The sequence below is a fragment of the Filicampus tigris genome, chromosome 1 (genome assembly GCF_054856515.1).
Source record: "Filicampus tigris isolate MCC_2025a chromosome 1, RoL_Ftig_1.0, whole genome shotgun sequence".
In the NCBI taxonomy this organism is placed as follows: domain Eukaryota; kingdom Metazoa; phylum Chordata; class Actinopteri; order Syngnathiformes; family Syngnathidae; genus Filicampus; species Filicampus tigris.
This window is the reverse complement of record NC_141217.1, coordinates 13,729,481-13,749,863: the sequence shown is the minus strand read 5'-3', so window position 1 is coordinate 13,749,863 and position 20,383 is coordinate 13,729,481. Positions and strand designations below refer to the sequence as shown.

Below are 20,383 nucleotides of genomic sequence, written 5' to 3'. Positions count from 1 at the left end.
AGCACAGAGTCTGCATTGTACCTTGATATTTCCTATAAAGAGGAAATCAACCCAAACATATTTTTTACTTTACTTTACTTTAAGCTGACACAAACACAAAATGTTTTGAAAATGTGAAACTCCTTTCTCCATTGTTATTTTGCTAGGACTGGATCTATCCATATGGGGTTTCCTGTATTTTATTTGGTAATTATTAGTTTTTTTCCACGAAAACACATGAAAGAAAACCGTGATTGAAAAACACGTGATTCCTATTCAACCGTCGTCGAATGTCACCCACTGCTGCACCCGAGAGCCCGTTAAGAGTACTACAACCATGTAGTGAATGAATGGTAAGCGACCGCAAGTTTTCTGTGAACTGCTTGTCGTCATTATTAATTGCTATACAAGAACTAATTGTGATCTTGCAAAATAACTGCAGTCACATTACTTCACTTGGACAAGTAACAGGTTACATTTGCCCTTACTGTAAAAAGTTGAGATATTAGAGCAGCGGTGCCCACACCTTTTCAGCCTGAGAGCTACTTATGACATGACCGAGTCAAAATGAACTACCACCTACTAAAAATGCAAAACACATTATTTATAAATGTATTGAGAATTATTTTTAGATGTACGATATATGCTGGTACACCTTGCATGACTGCATCAACCTGTATGGGACAATACAACAACAACAAATGTTTTGTAATTACCTTACTCTGATGATTTGCACTGAATGGAATCAGCCTGTGACGCATAGTCCGGACAGTAGCTGCTGATAGCCAGCCTCAAGCAGATTTGCAGAAACAACAATCCGCCCATTCGCTCCATTCGGCGCGTATAAAACAAGCCAACTTTTTTTCACACTATGCTAATGCTAACAATATCGCTGTCTGTTCAGGAACTGTAAATAAATAAATAAATAAATAAGCCGTCGAGTGAACAGGACGCTGTGTGGCTGTGTGTGCCGTAGTATGCCCGTTGCTGATTGGCTTCCGCGAGTCAAAATAGCAAAAAGATGACTTGTTTTATACGCGCCGAATGGAGCGAATGGGTTGATTTTCCGTGGTTCGCTCCGCGTCCCACCGCTCCAAACGCATCATTCGCACTGCCCCGCACGCAACCGCGCGAACTACATTGACTTCAGTTCAAACGCGCCGCCAGAAACGCTCCCAAAGCAGTTGGTGTGAAGGTAGCATGAACGTAGCAATACAGTAGTGAGGACGGATGATAGGCTGGCGATCTACCCACAATGCCTTTGCGATCGACGTAATGGGCACCCCTGTATTAGAGTAACACAGTTTCTAACACGTTACCGACATCACTGTTCATTTGAGATACCTTAGTACAGGGCAAGCTGTAAAAACTCTATCAATCTGCCATAGTGCTTCTATTACTCTGGTTGCTATCCTGCTGTACAGTATGTTAGCATTTTGATGTAAGACTGTCACTAATTCTCATCAAAAGTAGTCACTGAATAGTGCAAGATGTAAAAGCCTTATCAATCCGTTTTACCCCCTTCTCGACTCAAAATGTTATCTTGCTATACGTGTTAGCATACAACTGTCGGCATTTATTACATTTTCTAAAATATTACCTGAATACAGGGCAATGTAAGAAGTCCTATCAATCTACCTTAGCACACTATTCAGGTTATCGTCAAGCTTTCGTTAGCATAGCAACGGAGCTATTGTGCAAATGTGCATAATCCTTCCGCATTTCTCAATGTTCGGTTGACACCATTATAACATCGAAAATGTTCAGTCCACTGACGCCACGGTTAGTCATGGATGACAATATTCTTTTTAAACAGATGTCCTTTCAGCTTCTCCAGGTTCTCTGCTGAAAAAGGATGACCTCGGGAAAAAAAACCCCAGCAGTGAGTACATTATCACTTACAGAGCGTGTGCGTGTGTCTGTGCGCGCAGAGTCTCACTCGAGATGGAGGAGAGGTTTCCTTGACGACGGTGTGGAGGTTACACAGTACATCCTGGTATAGAATAGCACATTATACACTGTGGAGTTGATACAAGACATAACTTGTGGATCAATGCACCAGTCAGAACTTCAAAATATTGTTCACATTGCACAACGGAATTGATACAGCCAATGATCAATAACGCAGCGCGTGGTTCGGTCAAACTGAGGTAGCCGTTTTGTGCTTTTTTAGCATCTGTGGCTTCCAGTAAATATATGAAAAGTACTAAACTGATGGAAAGGACAATGTCTGAGTTCACATGTTCATACATACAGTACACGGTGTCAACATGCTGCAACAGATGTATACATGTTCACACCAAACGAGAACATGTTTGAAGCCGGTTTGAATACTTTCATTGAGGTATCAATGTGTTAAAGAAAGGTGAGAACAACAACATTTTTAACCAGATGTGGAACTATATAATATGGACCATATGGGTTCGAGTGAACAAGGCTGTTAAACAAGTTACAACTATGTGATTCTACTGAAAGTCGGACTGCAACTAAAGATATTAACAATAACTAACGATAATTCATCTGTAGATTTTTTTTCGATTCGATTTTTCGATTCCATCCCTTGATTCAGAACCAGGACATTATTTCAAATTGTGTCAGGAAACGGGAGGCAAATGTTTCTTTCAAAATCATTGCTTTCCAAAGTAAAGGCAGATGTTTGCAAATGTTTTCTTGATTAAACCCAAAGGTAACATGTTCAAATGAAAGTGTGAATATGTTGAAACCAGGTTTGAACATGTTAAGAACAAGTGTGAACATGTTCAAATGAAAAGCTGAACATGACAAAACTAAAGTAGGTCTGAAAATGTTAAAACCAGGTGTAAACATGTTGAAACTTGGTTTGAACCTGTTAAACCTGGTGTACTGTGAAAATACTGAAAGCTGCTTTGAACATGTTAAAAACGGGTGAACATCACAAAACGATTGTGGAACAAATGTAAACATATTTAAACCAAATAATTATCATGCAAGAACCAGGTGTGGATCGAAATATACATATTTAAACCAGGAGCCGTATTTTTGTGCTTAGCGCAAGTCTAACTGTGCACATGGATGGAGTCTTCTTTCTTTTGGTATTTTCGTAGACAGTTAAAAATGGGCCTTTGTGCCGTTGTGGGAGTGAACACAGCCGACTTGTGAAGCATAATGAACTTGCTGAAATCCATGCAGGAGATTGGTTGGCACATACAAAATACGTTCATAAAGAACTGCAATAAGAGCTCCACCTATGGATGATGTAAGGTTGGCCCATACCGCCTTCTACCCCCAATCATGCGTCTTTGTGTGACAACCCCCCACACACACGCACACACCAGTTGTGTCACAGTCAGGGGGGTTGCTTTTAAAAACATATTTAAGACGATAATAATAACACATTCAATGAAATGATTCCTACAATGAACCAGAGGGTTTGGTGTCATAATAATGAATGACATATGATGACATTCAACACGTATATCCACAGAGCACAGAATCTGCCTGCACCTGCATCAAATTCATCAAAATCATGTCACACCGCCTGCGCCACAACTTAGACCTGGTTTCACATGGTCTCAGGTCTAGTCTACTTTGTCACCAAATTGTCAGGATGCGCAATAGGAAACGTCCTCGCCCCCTGAGGCAAAGCATGGTCACCTGCCAAACTGCTACAAAAAATACAAATAAAAATGATGTGCCAGTTTAAAGACACATACACCTGTTGGCGAAAATAGGGACCCTGGTGTGAACATCTAAAAAATGAAAATAGAGGAGTGAACGTGTTGAAAATGGTGTCAACATTCACACACCAGTTGGGAATACAAAAAAAAGTTTGCTCCAGATTTCCTCACCTGGTTCGAACCTGTTCATGTTAAACCAGGTTAAACTCTAGTGGGAACATGACTACTTGAGGAAACGGGTGCGAAACCAGATGTTTTGCAGCTGTTAAAAGCATTTTACACCTTATGTTGTTGTTGTTTGAATGTGTTAAAACTAAGTGTGAATTGTGTGTGTGTGTGTGTGCGTGTCTGCATGAGTGTGTGCGTTAAGTTCAAATCTAACTTCACGTTTTATTGCTGCAACCTTTGCACATCTCATTTCCAAAAAACCATAAAGCAATTTAGATGTCTGTTGCCAAGGTGTGTCTCTTTCTCTACCACATCTCCCCCTCACTCTGCCTCCCTCCCTCAGCCACTCCCCCCCTCTCTCCCTCTCTGCCTCCAAAGCCACTCACAATGAATGTGCACCAATTTCCTCAAATCACTGCCGTCTCTCTAAAAAATGAATAAATGCCACAGCCCAGTTAGCCATTCAGAATAAATAGTGAAATAGTTTCTTCCCTTTTCCCATAAAAAGAATGCTAAGCAACCAAAACAGCAGCACCTAGTACAGCGAGTGTTACTGTGTGTGTTACCGTGTGCGTTCGAGTGAGGGATGCTGTTCAGCAGGCTACTGAAGCAGTTCCATTAACTACAAACACTAGGGTCGATATACAATTAGTCAGTTGATGTGGCTTAGCTTATTTTAGCTTAGCCTAGCTTAACTCACTTTGTCTTTGTCAGCGGAGGGTGAATCAACAGCGCCTTTGCTGGTCGCAGCCAAATGGTGCATTCTATTTTGACTGTAGCATCAATTTTACACTAGCTTAGCTTAGCTTAGCTTGGCTGACATTCATGTTGTGCATCTTCAACAATCAATGCTACATAGTACCTCAATAACTGCATCAGTTCAGGATGGATTAATTGATTATTGCTAGTAAAGGAAAAAAGACAAACTGGTGGGGAACACCTTCAGGGTCAGTATCAAAGGATTTCATCCAACGCTTTTTGCCTCCCCTCTGCCCCCCCCCCCCCCCCCCCCAATGACTCCAAACGTCATCCCATCCCTTTTAATGGATGCCCTTCATCATCCTCTCATCAATCCCACTGCTGTATGGAGGTGGCAGGGGGAGGATGTCATTTGATGACGCTGTCCTACTTTCCTGCACATACGCACATGCTTATTATAAGAAAGGAAGAATAATGTCCAAAGGAAGTCAACATGAGGTCAACACCGGCGGACTGGCATTCCAAGCAGAGAAGACTGCACGTGTCCCGATAACTTTGCCCAGAGGTTTTGTGGATGACTTATTTAGTGGTAGTGGCTCTTGCCTGGCAGATGTGATGCGTTTTAGTTCATCTGTTCGGAATGCTAGTGAAGATGTGAACCAGGGGTAGGCAAAATTTGAGCTCGAGATTTGACTAGATTTGATTTTTGAAACGGACAGTGAACCAGGATATTCATTGAGGATCTTAAAAAAAAACAAAGAAAAAACACACACACACACACACACACACACAAAAAAGGGTTTTGCACATTTACAAGTAGCAATGATGTTAATGCCGTATGTAGGACCATAACTTAAAAAGTATTATATATACATTTATATTGTTCTACATTTATGGTAATGTTAAAGGCAAATGCTTGAAATGAATGAAAAAAAGAATCTTTTTCATTTTGCTTTAAAAATGTACTTACTATCTTAATAAATTGTCAAATTACTCTGTAATTATCTTTGTTTTCAGTACCAATGCTTTAAAACCAGCAATTTAAAACAATGAACAACGTAAAGTCAATTTTCAGAAAATTTGAACATAAACGGTGGATCGACATGTGCACGGACAATAACAATATTCACATAACAATACTCACATGCATATATTATTTATCCTCTGTGAAAAACGACTAATGCAGTTCAGTGGATGTGAAACTCTTCTTTGCATGTGCATATAGTGCCCCCAGGTGGCCTTATTACGTACATCAGAAGGAGCCGCAATGAATTAATTATGATGCACAAACGCTTTAACTCTTTGCATTCTATTTAATGATGTTACCAAAAGTTTTCTTAAAGTAAAACATTTCAGGGTATTATTTTCCTCATTAAAAACTGAAAAAAAAATTTTTTTAGTTTTTGGGGAGGCTGTAATGGATTAAAGGCATTTCTATTCACTTCAACGGGAAAAGATGATTTACGACACCGCAACAAATTCTACTCATATCTCAAGGCACTGCTGCATATAGTCAGCATGAGGAGATGCAGCAGGTTCACGTGATCCGGGGATTAGGCGGATCTATCATCGCGCGGTCCAATGATGACCGCTGCTCCAATTCCACATTTGAATCTGCGGCCTGGTAATGCAAGTCATGATCCGGATTACTCCGCATGAAACATCTGCCTGTCAGGAGCCCTGGATGCCAAACGGACATCAATTCGGAGCGGAACATTTGTGGAAAACAGGTCTTGGGAGAGGGCGGAATGAAAAGTTTCACATCGTCGATCTTTACCAGTTTGCCAGTTGGAGGACTTTTCTTCATGTCTCCGTCTTTGCGTGTTGTACTTGTTACAGACCATACAATCCTGTAACGCTGCATTCACAGTGAACCCCCACCCTACAGTGGTGCCTTGAGATACAAGTGACCTGACTTATGAGTTTTTGAAGAAACAAGCCGTCATTCGACCAATTTTTTTGCTTCGACTTGCGAAGGCAAACTTGAGACAAGCGCTGTGATGGTGGCAGTGAACTGAATTCAACGCCACAATAAAGCAGCACTTTGGCAATTATTGAACAACTGAAATAAAGAGTCGGCAGCTGTTGAATGCCACTCCCAGTTGAATACCAAAGTCAACAAAATAAAGAGAAATGCATGATGTGTATTTAAAACAAGCACATCGTTTTTCCTTAGGAAAGTCCACTTAGTTTAATGCTAACAAACAACGCAAAGTGTCACTGACACGTTAATGGTTAGCATCGATAGTAGCTTTTTTGTATATTTGTAAATACAGTATTTTGCCAAAAGCACATTTTCATTTCGATACTTTGTATTTTATAGAAGAAAAAGACTGCATGCTCAGATGTTTGAGGCGTCAATAAAGCAAAAATGATTAGCATAAAAGTCACCGTTGTGCATAAAACATATCTTTTCAAAAAAAGCTTGTTTTCTGCGTTTTTGTCTGCAAAATCGGTGATTTGGATGAAAGCTACCCATGTTCTATTGCTGATTACTAAAAAATGGAATAAGGTAGAAACAAACTTTAAACTGTAGTCCAATGGTAGTTTCTGTGTTTACGTAGTCGTAAAACACAAAAAGATGCCCTTTTTGGCTGTTTTAATATTCACAAAGCGCCATGTGTGGTAAAATAGCAGTTGTTTGAACGTTTACAATTACTGCAACATTTATGCAAATTTCTGATAGGACTCTATGACATTTTGAGATTTTTATGGACAAAATTGCATGGTTTGGTTGACCATTTTGTTGTTTTGTATATATAATGCTTAATTCTCTTTTATTGTGTGGGTCGGTTTTAAAGTCAACATGCACTGGGAGTAACAAATAGATGATGTCATTCTGCGACGACATGACTGATGTGGCGTGCTGAACAGGAGGTGACAAGTGTATGAATATTCTTTTTTCCCCCCCCAAGCGCTCTTCTTTTTGCTTTACTGGCAGGTAGGTTATGAGCTGTCAATCATCCTTTAAATCCTTCTCCTCTCAGCCTGGCAGCTCTTGTCGCTAATAACACTTGAAACCACACTCAACTCTATATGTGTATATAAGGTGTGCTCTATTGAAGAGGGTGTGTGCGTGTGTGTCATACTGCGACGTAAAAGCTTCATTAAGTGCACAGAGTCGATGTTGCAAGTAAGATTTTCTGTCCTAAAAAATATTTTTAAAAGTCAATGTTACATTTGCAAAGTGTGTGGAAGACATGAGCAGAGTTATCGCTCATTGGCGCTGTTGATGCGCGCGACCAAGAATGTGAGCAGTCATTAATATTGAATGCGTGAATAGTTGTTGACAAATAGTGACAAAGGAGCTCATGAAATATTCACAGACATCGCTAAGCTCCTCCCACAACACTTAAGCCGTGGTTCGAAATTTGTTATTTCCTTAGTTTGGAATGAAAAAAAAATGCACCAAATTATGAGGACGCTAGCTGTACTGTATGTTGCTGCTTTACAAACCATAAAAATACCAATTACTACTTTCCTATAAGATATATTACGTTTTCGAGTCAGTGTTACAGAGGATAGTCTAATTTCTCAAAATCCATATATCACAAATCACTTAATTGGCACATACTGCTCCTTATATTGGATTGTAATAGATTTACCAACATGTATTTGGGAGGTTTCAAGTGTGTTTATGCAAAATTATTCACATGCAATTTCCACAGAAATTGCTTTCCCTTCTAAAGAAAAAATAATTGTACCTTAAAATTAAATATAACTGAACTGTGCTTCGCAAATGTAGTGGACTGGGTTAAAAACAAAAATTTCGTATACCACTAATGACATAATTCTTTGTGAACCCCTGTTCTAGTTATTATTATTAGCGCAAAAGCTCTCTAATGGAATCGGCAACTTCTGGTTGGATGTCTGCAGCTGCCCATTTAGGCAGCCAACTGTCTGGGCCTAAATTTACTGCACCCAGGAGTATTAAAACCTTACCGTCATCCTCCCTGTTGCCGGCGATGTTGGGACTGTGGCGCATGGTCTCCGCTCGGCCGGCCAGGCTAAGCTGCGTCGGCGCTCCCGGATCGGCTGCCAGCCACGAGGGCTCGCTCATGTCGGCCTCGTCCTCGCTGCTCACTGACGCGTCATCCTGGCGCCACGCACGCAAAACAGGAAGTGGTCACAATGAGTCGTAAAGCCACGCATTCTCGTGTGCATGCTGTGTAGTCGTGATTTGTGGAACTTAATCTACTTGATGTACAACTTCATCATACAGTGATGTCTTGACACGCAAGTGATTCGACTTGTGGATTTCTCAAGCTACGAGTTGTCGTCCGGCTGATTTTTTTTGCAAATAAGCAGCACTTAGGCAAATAGTGAAAAATTCATTTTTAGAAAAGGCTTCAAGATGATTATTGCCACTCCAAATTGAAGTTTACTGTCAGACTAAACTTAAAACAAAGAGATTTACACGTAGTGTATTTAAAACAACAACATAGCTAAGCTTTTCAGTCCGCCAGTTTAATGCTAACGCTAAAAAGCATCGATGTTGCGGTGGTATATCCCTTTAAGCAACAGATTGAACAGAAACAGCGCAGTAACACAGATAGGCAGACAACATAAAGGTACTGTCAGATATTCTTTATCCCCCCCGAAGAACAACAAATATTAGTGCCGTACTGATGAGCTGAGAGAACTTGAGATGTCTCAATGAACATTATAGCTGTATGTTAGTCGTATACTGCCACCGGGTGGCCAAGGCGGGAACCCCACAAGGAGCAGCACAATGGGCAATTAAATTGAGGCGGTGTGGCAAAAAAACCATTTCTTTCTTTTTATTCTATTTAATTATGTAATTACTGTATGTTTTTATCAAGCACAATATTATGGAGTTTTTTGGAGAGGAGCTATAACAGAGTAATGGCATTTCCATTTATTTCAGTGGGAAATAATTTTAGACATGAAGTGTTTTGTGTTACGTGGTCTAGCAGCAAATTCAACTTAGACCTCAAGGCAACACTGCACTTCTCGGCTTAACACTTTAGAAGCAAAATCTTGTCATTTTGGCTAAGATACTCAAATGTATCACTCAAATTCAAAGGAGCGCTTTTGTCCTGTGCCATGCTGTGATTGGCCCGCGAAAGGGATTCAGTGAGACGCTTTTCAGACGATTCACCATGTTAGCATCCGTTTGCTCGCCACACTGGCGATCGACCGATCAGTGCGCAGGGACAAGGCTTCCGTGCGTGTGTGCGTGTGTGTGTCCAAAGCAGAGCAGCAGCCGGATGGACATCGCTAAGCTAATCAAATTAGCTAGTGGACAAACGGAAGGATCTTTGTCTCTGAGCGCTCATCTACTCAACAACATCCCCACCAAGGTGGGACAAAACATCCAAAACCTCATTGTGTATTCTTATCACGCACACTCACGCTTTACATGGACAACATTCTTTAGTCCGATCAAAACTCGGATTAAAATTATGATCGGATGCACCGTGTTCATGCACATTAAAAAGGTTGATCCAATTAGGACTTGCGTGTTCATCACACTTCCTCGATCACAACAAATTATTTTGACATGCGCAGATTGACAAAATAGATGTATATCGGAATTAGTAGTAGAAGAAGAAGCCGTGTAAACAAAACTTTGCTCCGCCCATTTCTACTTTAAACCTTAGCATTATTTTGCATATTTTGCGAGTTACGTCGACTAAACACCTCCTAATGGAGCTTCAATGTCAGAGCTGGGCATTTTTATGAATAAATCACGGTTTATCTCCTTCCGCCCTTCTATCCGCCATTTTGTCCGGGCGGACCAATTGGTAATCGCCTATAGGCCGGTCCGACTATCCTTTTAAACGAGCTTCCGTTAGTGTTTCTGACTACCAACTTCGACAAACAAGCAGCCCCCCACCCGCCATCCCTGCTGGACGATATTTGAAAGAAAAGACTCACCGTGGCTAAGTGTGTCCCCTTTTAGCAGCTTTTCGGACCCTTTTCAACCTTTACAGTATGTACCGGTCCGTCACATAGGCGGAGCGCCCAGCTCTGTGCAATGTATCCAGTTCAGTCTTTCAGTTTAGCGTTTATAAAATTTTGATTCAAAGGGCTTGATCGGGTCAGAATATACAGAATGGGGTGTGCAGATCAGGCTTTTAATCTGAATAAATGTGTCCATGTAAACCACAGGTGTCAAACTCAAGGCCCGGGCGGCAGATCCGGCCCGCGACATCATTTTATGTGGCCCGCGAAGACAAATCTTGTGTTGACTTGACATGTTTTTTTGACATTGTCTTCACTGTTAACACAACATAATCGATATTTCAAGCATTTGTTACCAATCCTTTCTTTAAAATACATTGAAAAATGTTGGAACAACATATTTATTGGCTTCTGATTTCAAAACTAGCGATCCATCAATTAGCTGTGTACAAGGCGATGATACATTTACATGGGTTGACAGTCGTAACGGCCCTCCGAGTGAAATCAGAACTACGATGTGGCCCGCGACAAAATGAGTTTGACACCCCTGATGTAAACGTAGCCATTGCAGCGTAAATGACATCAATACATTGGGATTGGATATTTGTCCCAGTTGCAGTAATACTTTCCTCATAGGCGCTAAAAGATACGCTACATCTCCATTTTAATATTTGTTTCAGTTGTACCGATATTGTAGCCTACGCAAAAAAAAATACATCACAGTATTAATTTTATCGATACTGTCTGACAAGCAACAATATGATACAGCGATAATGATACAAAGCGTCATAATATTGATATTTGACATTACTGCGTTGACAATATTCCATTGACACTACAGCGCAAGCAATAATGTAATGATTCAACAATAATATTGATATTTGATGCGCTTGGACAAGCAGTAATATAATAGATGGCGATATGGATATTTATTGTGAGCGGTAAAGGTGTTTGTGCGTGTCCATTTTAATTTTATGAATGAAATGAATGAAGGTTTATGATCTTTTGGGGGGGGGGTGGAGGGGGTTTCTCTTTGTTGCCATGGTGCAGAGCTGCTGGACCCTCAAGCTGGCATCAACATCACCACTCCTAACCCACCCCCACTCCCCTTTACCATCAGCACCCCACCCCCCTTTTACCTCCCTTCCCCTTCCCCCATGCCTGCATCCTCTCATCCTGACAACTCCCAGCATCCCGGCCTCCGAGCGGCCACACACACACGCACACACGGCCTCCTTTGTCATGGTGCCGCCATGTTACCTTGGCAACCGGCAATTACAACCAAAATGATTCAGTGCTTTTCGCTACGTGCTACAGTATATTCTCCCAATTGGGATTTTTTACGCCCTTGGACTCACTATGCGGATTCTCCCGTCCAGACTTCTGACACACCCACCGCGCGTACCCTGGGATGAGCGCGCAAACACCATAGGCGTGATTCACTGGCATTCCAGGATGCCTGGAAATCCTGGAAACAAGGACTTGACTAGAGACTTGTGAATGTCATTGAAATCCATGAAAAAGATCAAGCTGTACATTTAAAAAAGCCTGTTCTAGCGGATGTGTAGTCTGATAGTTGGGATAGGCTGACAAGTTGAAGGTGGAATTTTTTTTTTTTTATTCTGCATAAAATTAGTCCAATTTAAGTAGCATCTATTAGTAAAAAGGGGGTTGTGCTTGCTGTTTGGATTCACTCCTTGCGGTTGTTGTGATAAAAAGTATCTGGTAAATGAGTGTGGAAATGACCGACTTAAGTGGATGGGAGCGTCAGTGCAGTCAGAATAGCTCACATTTTCTCACTTAAGCACACGGGCGGATTTGTTGCAGTGCAAGTCCATGCCCGCTATGTCACCATCTTGTTTGTTTACATCAGGGACGTTGAACTTTTTCCACCAAGGGCCACATACAGTAAAATGGAAGGAAGTGAGGGGCCCACTTCATTTTGTGTGTATGCAACATGCACATATTTATGAAAACCAATTCAACATGTGGTAGGTCTTGGCTTTATCGGTGGTACTAGTGTAAATCCAAAAGTTATTAGTATTAGTGTGACATCTCATCCTCTATATCTCTGTATATAATGAAAATAGTCCGCTATCAATCAACATTTAAACTTTTTGTGTAACTTTTTGATGTTGGCCATGTTTCATTTTACTGTTAATATAATTGGTGAAATGATTCATTGTCAATAAAAAGAAAATTAGTAAACAATTTCAATACAGTATACATTTCACTTGTTGGGAATAATTGGTTAAGTTATTCATTGTAAATATAGTAATACAAAAAATAGCGAACTAGAAAAGATTCGCATATACAATTACCATTGCCATTAATTTTATTAAATAATTGGTTAGTAAGAATGAAACTGATTAGTAATAGAATTGAAATATGGGAATTAATTATTTTGTTGGTATAATTGACCTACTGTATTTTACATACACATTTTAACTTCATTCACCATTAAATCCATCTACAAATGACCCGGCACATCTGTCTGTATTAAAAATCCAATGTGGCCCTTCAGCACAAAAGTTTGCCCACCCCTGATGTAGTCTTCACTGAAACAATGACCAATACCATTGCATTATTTTACAAATACAACAGTAAGTTACTGGAATCTATTTGTGTTGGCTTAAAGAGTTGACATCCGAATCCTGGTGAACTTCCATTCACTATTGTTGTTATTGTGTCTTTTCCAGATGTGCCTTGCTTCAGGCTTCTTTGGCTGCAAGACGCATGAACGCACGCACGCGCACCCACAAACACACACACGCACACATCCACACAACACACATACACATCCTGCAAGGGTTACCAGAGGTTGCGGTCAAAAGAGATGCACTGAAGACTATTGATCGCTGAGAAAACCATGAGAAAGAATTGTTCATCAGTTGACTGACGGCTGTGTGTGTGTGTGTGTGTGTACTGTATGTGTGTGAAATCATTAAAACGATACACTCCGGCACAATATGAATATTTGATTGCGACAGTACTGTATATAAGCAAAAACGATATATTGCAATATCGATGTCTGATCCTGGTGCACCAACACCTTAGTGCAACTGTTAATAATATAATACATCACATTATCAATATTTGCTCAAGTTGTATCAATACCGAGGCGTAAATGACTGATACAGTACAGCACGATATTGATATTTGATTCTTGAATCTCAATTGTCTGCAGGAAAACACACAATGGCATCTTTTGAGCGAATCACAGTCCTTGTGGAAAACACAACAACAACAGTGTGGAATGTCTTCAAAGTGATCTTGCGCTGCCAGCTGGCGCGATATGATGACGTCGCATATGATGATGTTTGATCAATATTTTGTTCCTGAGTGTCCAACTTTTGGGGGCATTCCCTCCTCAAAGGTGTCATCTGTGCTCACTGGCTTCTGCTAATCATTAACTCCAACGTCAAGGAGTGGCAGGCTATAAGGCGCTGAATCAACAGGAGAGCCTCCATAAAACATTTGGCGTCATAAACACATGGACGCTAGGTCGGTCGTCACGTCTTGCATGTCAGAGATTAGCCGAGTGGCCAACACGCTGAGCCCGCCGTAATCCAGTCAGTCACAAATCTGCTTGAGCATTATTAAGCTCTTGCCTTTCCAGCATAGGACTGGATTACACCTGACAACCCACGGGCCCGCCGAGCTAGATTCACACAGCCACTGCTAGCCGCCGCTAGCTGCTAGCCGCAGTGACCGCGCTACCCTCGACCGTCCCCTTTCCCACTCAAATTCTTTATAAGGTTTGGAACTGCATGGCCACTCCCACCAGTGCCTGGCTCAATACTACTGTCCTGTCCTATTTGCTAATCATTGCGACCCTTCCTCAAGGGATGTAGCACTGCATCACTTCTACTGTCCTGTCCTCAAAGCTACCGCAATCGACATGGGCTCCAAGCTGAATGAGGTCCCTAAAAATGCCTGGCATTGGCCCAGTTCAATGACAAAAGAAGAGCACATATCAAAAACATACCGGAAAAACACTCAGACACTGCAATGACGCCTCAGGATTTGGGAATTTCCCTGACATGAAGCTAGCAAGCTTGTGGGCCAGTCATTTTTATTTGCTTTGTCAATAATAAGGTCCATTTTGACTGCGTGCCTCAGGGGTTTAGAAACACCATGCCTGTCCTGTCCCATCATTTTCTGTCCTGATCTAACTTGCTTCTTTTCACGTCCCATCCTCCAAGGGTGTAGCATTACCTGGTTCACTGCTACTGTCATATTCTGTCCTGTTCTTTTTTTCTTCTTGTCACATCAGTTTCTTACAGTAGTTTACAATTTACAACTGTACTGTCCTGTTATTTTTGTCTTCTTGTCACATTCATTTCTTACAACAGTTTTCAATTTACAACTGTCCTATCGCATCATATCCTATGTGCGACTTATTGCGTCCTTTCCTCACAGGACGTAGCACTGCCTGGTTCACTGCTACTGTCCTGTTTTGTCTTCTCATTGCGTCCCTTTCTCTCAGGGTGTAGAACGGTCATCCCAGATCATTTATAGATACAATCCAGCTCCTATGTCACATTTTGATGTCATCTGCTGTTTTTACAGTGTGAATGCTCTCTGTTATTTTAGATCTGTTTTGTCTTTTCTGTCTGCCCTCTCTCAAACCGTGTTCTGCCTTGACTGCTTTTCCTATAAACATCAATGTCAATACTAAAAAAACAACAGAGGGAGTATATCAAACTTCTCTGTTGCACAGCAAAACTGTTCCGACACAATGTGAAAGGGGTAATCTAGCGTGACCACTGGGGGTCTCTGAGAAACCCAAAGTGTAGTGGTCCGAGTCACTTAAAGGGTTTTGAGGTTAGACAGCCTAAGTGCTGTGCAAGACAAAACAAAGAGAGTGTCCCTCATAAAGCTGTCAATGTTGTACATGACACCCATCCATTTTTATAACACTTAAAATCTTCACAAATATCAAAACATCTTGTCGCATTTAAAATATTGATTACGCTACATGTTTTTACACTAAATGTTTATATTAAAATCTGTATATGCCAAACATATTTAATAAGCAAGGTATAGGAGAACATTATGTAGCAAAAAATATTACTGCAAGCCACCGTAACAACAGTTTGAACATTAACACTGCATTCAAATAGAAGGGGAAAAAATCAGTAATTATTGATTCAATTCAATGTATATACAAGGACAAACATTTCTTTAAATTAAAACCAAATTTATTGAACTCAAAAGTTAAACACAACTGAACTGTATTCAGGCAGTGACTATTTAGCAGACCAATAGTTTTATGCACCACACATGAGAACCATTGCTCTAAAAACTTAAGGTAAAAGTTAATGCTAAATGGTGTCTATGCTGAACTTTCTGTGGAAGATGATGCAAGTTTATGATGCGGTAAAGCATGCTTGGAAAAAAATGTTTCAAAGCGTGTCTAGTATCAGGCGAAGCAAAATTAGTTTTTAATAATGACATTTACTTTATCTGTGAACGAGGGGGGGGAGGAGTAAAAATCAGAAATCAGGTTTTGGTAAGGGCGAGGGGGACTCAAGAGAGTTTTTCAAGCCACACTAACCAGCACTCGACCCCTCCCACTTTGACATATTTCCCCACAACAATCCAGACTTGATGTATTGATATACAGTAATTGATTGACTTTGTGTGCTGCTAGCAAAAGTGTTAATGTTTGATTTTCAAGAGTTTTGGTGTTGAACGAAGGAGGAGAAAAGACATGTGAGAGCCTCGGAGGGCTAGACTTGACATACGTTGGTCACACTTTGACTCACTCCTGAGAGCTCCAAGTTCATCACAGAAAAAACACAGACACTGCAATAATACTGTACCGGAAGAAATTTTCATTTGGTTGAGGCCAAAGTTAAAATGGTTACACAACACAAGCACCAATTAACAAAAATATTCTGCAGCACAAAGAGCCAGAATATTTCATTTCATAATCATGAATTAACAAATGTATTTGAGCAGCACCCAATGTCAGGTTTACAAGTCCGTAAATAAAGAGTACTGCTAAATAGAAAAATCTCTGTGGAGTGTCGATTTGGTTTGGCTTTTCCTCGGCGGAGAAAGCGCAAACCAGTTATTTGCAAAGTTTGCAGAGATGCTGTTCGGAGGCCAGATGGCAACACGACAAACCTGTTTAATCACTTGCGGGGACAGAGAAGGCACCCAAAAAACTACGCCGACAGCCAAAGCAAATGGAGATCATGTAGCCAGAGGCAGCCGCTAGCTCCAAGCTAACACAACCCACGGTAACACAGTCATTTAACAAGGGCACTACATATGAAAAAACAAGCAAGCGGTGTAAAGAACTGAGGCAGTGACTTATTACCTTGCTGAAGACCTGATTCGAAAAACGTTTTTCGCCATATCGCCCACCAGTACTAACATGTTATGCTAACATACTGTATATAAATATAGCAACCTGATTGAAGGAATGGCTGGGGAAGCTTGAAGCTTTATTCTGCCCTGTGTTCAGGTAATATCCTGAAAGAGAATCATGCCAACGTCATCCTAACATGCCGACAGTTGTTCTGCACTCTGGTTCCCAAACTTTTGACACCGGTAGCACCTAAAAACCTGTTACCTCTCCCAGTACCACCATCATGACCAACATTAAATTACAAGTGTTCATCAAAAACAATGTTTTATTTGAAAAAAAGTATATTCTTCTAAGCTACTGTAACTTCATGCACAGTTCAAGCATCAATTCTGCGCTTCAAACATGCTAAAGTTTCAAAGAATTCAGCTAAAATGTTTTTTTTAAGCCAAATTAATATTTGAAGACAAATAGTTCTAAAAGGTTGAACATAAATATATTGTACATAAAAAATTAAATACAACTCAACTGTACTTAACAAATTACTGTACTTGGTTGAAACATGTTTAAACCACTGTAACATTTTGCTCAATTTGAACATTTAACTCAGTGAGAGCCCACATACCGCTAGTACAGGGGTCACCAACATGGTGCCTTTGGGCAGGTAGCCACCAAGGAGTAGTCTATGGGAACACAAACACGGGGGTCCATTTTCCATGATGTCCCCTGAAAGTACCGATGACCCCATGAAATACTGCTGAAGGGCCCATTAAATCCTTGAACCCTGAACTTTATGCCCCTTATCTCAAAGAGTCCCACCCACCTACTCACTCACAACACAAAAACAAAGCCACCTTTTGCAACTTCTTTTCACTGTTGCTGACTCCAGTGAATACCACAATAATAATAATTGAAGCGCCAAGCAGCGATGAACAGGTCCTCGCACCCTCTTTTCACGGCCAATCCTTGAAATGATCATCAAGCAAAGTCAAGCAAGCTTGGCTAATTAATAGTATTACCCATATGTCAAGTATTCCTGATTTCCACTGGGGCTCATTTGGATAAATTTCCAAGTAGATGTTGGACAATGTACTAGTAGTATAATTCACACAAAATGGCTGTTTTGAACCCAAACAGCAGACTTTCTCTTCAATTTGGGGCGTGGATTCTTTAGACATTTTTGTGCATTGTGTTATGATAGACATGTACGCCGAATTTCCAAGTTGATCCGTTAAACTCGTGTCAGGGCTCAGTTTTTCAAACTTTCCGGGGCACTATTGAATGAAATTTGGGGGTCGTGTTGCGCATAGATAGCCAGCTAGCTGGCTTGCTGCCTAGCTAGATACTGTAGATAGATAGCTCGATAGATAATTAGGGCTGCACAATATATTTAAAAAAATATCTCGTCAACGAGATGAGTCCGTGCAATATGCGCATCGCAAAGACATGCGATAATTTTCATATGGAATTATATGCTTTTATCTGACTTATCTGACAATTATAAATTATCAAAATTAATAAGATAAGAATATGCTGAACCTGCTTATTTTGACGCATGACTTAAGAAATATATACATTTCATTACGAAAAATATCATTTCTTTCAGTAAATGTTAAATATTTAATATAACTCATAGCTGGATTGTTAGCCAGCTCTAAAACAGATGGACAGGTTGAGTCAATTGACGATTGTCCCGCGCTACATGCACGTGGACGGTGGTCAGGGTGCACCAGGCGCCCACGCACGCACGCGCGCACACACACACCACCACCCCCCGCACACACACACACACACACACACACAGAACAATGTACAGCAGTGATGGCGCACAAGGAGCCGCAGTGACCATCAACTGGGATGTCCGTGACGCGCGCGCACAGACATGCAACATAAAAATGTCACCGCGTGATCGAACCTAAGAAGTGAACGCACCATGACAGCTGACGATGACGAGGGAGAGGGCGAGGAAGATGAAGAGCAGTGCTTACCTTCACTCCGTCACAACGAAGAAAGCGGTTTATTTTCTTGCTCCTCACGTGTCCTTTTCAGTTCCTCCAGTAATGTTAATAATAATAGCAATAATTGTGATTATGCATTATTATTGTTGTTATGACGTTTCTGACCTACTCGTGAACGTGCTGCCTGAGCCAGGAGGGAGGATGCAGCGGCGCGCGCGCACGACCCCCAAGACTCCGCGGGGCTGTCGCGGAGTGGGGGCGTGGTCACTGGAGTGACGTCACCGAGGGCGAGCGAGCGAGAGAGAATGAAAAAGAGAGAGCGCTACTGTATAAGGGTTGGTGATACAGCATAACATACAATTTCTTCTATAAAAAAACGATTTTACAAAAATCTGATTCCAAATAAACCCATTTTCTTCTCTTTGCTAAGACAAAAAAAGATAATGACATTAGTTGAAACCTGTCTGGATTGTTTTGTTTTTACCTTCCGGGATTTGGTTTATTTCCCCTTGCATCAAAATCTATGATACTTTTTGCAGGCATGTTTCCCCCCCATAAATAATAGAATATATTTTTGTTCTCTTTCCAAGATAATGTGAAAATATGGGAAAATGTAAATTTTTTAATGTACCTAATCACACTTACAGTTGTACCCATAACTAATAATCAAAGGTGTGACTTCAAAAATTGCCTATAGAGATAATAATGTCACTTATATTGTGTGTATATATATATATTTTTTTTTTTTATAATGTGACAGTTTGTGTATAACTCCCGTTCAGAGACTTCGACGTGTGATGGCGCGTGCCCCACTCTTTACAGGACACAGCTGCCACCTGTCGGCTTAGTAAGGAACTTCAGGGCTGCTCGTGAGTGACTGTCTTGTTGGCAAATTTATGATTTATTTGCTAAAAATAATGGAACGTTCTTTTTCTATCTGTTCCAGCGACGTTTAGTGACAGAATTAAACGCTCCTACATTTGAGGATATAAACTATTTGGGCCATTTCTGTTTGATATTGCATTCTAAGAATTTTCAAACTTTTCTATTGTGTTTTTCAAGTCTTGGCTCAAAAGTTTGGAAATACAATACTGAGGTGGCTTAAAATACACGTTTAATTCATTCCGTCACTATAGTTGTAACTCAGAACATTCACATCTCAAACGTTTCCATTGAAATGAATAGAAATGCTATTGATCCAAACCTCCCCTCCCCACCTCCCAGAAAACGAACAACAAATCTTTTTGTAATGTGTTTTTTAATTAGGAATATAACACTGTACAATATTGCACTTTATACAAACAGAGTAATAACAGATAAAATGTAAATAATTAAACAGTTTGTAGATCATGATTTAATGCTGCACTGCAATTCAATGGGCTGCTCATTCTGGTGGGCAGTCTACAGTCAAACAGACACAAACAAGTAAGAGTCACCCCTACTCTCAGTGAGTCCATTGTGGGCAATAATATTGGTAGTTTTTCGCAGAGGGTAAAGAAAATATGCCTGTGAGTATTGTTATATAAGATGTCTATTTGTTGCTCCACTGTTGATAATAAAATACCTGTTGCATAAAGGGTTGTAACACGGCAACTATCAATGCCAATCCTTAGCCCATTTACGGGGTTTTCCATTATGTGTTAGCATTAAGCTAGCAAAGGCATTTCTATGGCAAA

The 20,383-nt window shown here is 40.6% G+C and overlaps 1 protein-coding gene across 3 annotated transcripts in view; it reads right to left on the bottom strand.

Moving 5' to 3' along the window:
• Positions 1 to 20,383, bottom strand: part of LOC147152881 (nucleolar protein 4-like) — a 43,441-nt gene that overhangs the window by 19,395 nt on the left and 3,663 nt on the right. For 2 of the 3 annotated variants that reach the window (XM_086037255.1, XM_086037345.1), the window contains exons 1-2: positions 18,738 to 18,940; positions 8,445 to 8,598 (exon numbers count right to left, since the gene is read on the bottom strand). In XM_086037255.1, coding sequence (XP_085893381.1) covers positions 8,445 to 8,562 — 118 coding nt within the window. In that variant the 5' untranslated portion in view covers positions 8,563 to 8,598; positions 18,738 to 18,940. Of the gene's footprint in view, positions 1 to 8,444; positions 8,599 to 18,737; positions 18,941 to 20,383 lie in introns of those variants that run through there. The other variant, XM_086037426.1, reaches the window with a different exon arrangement.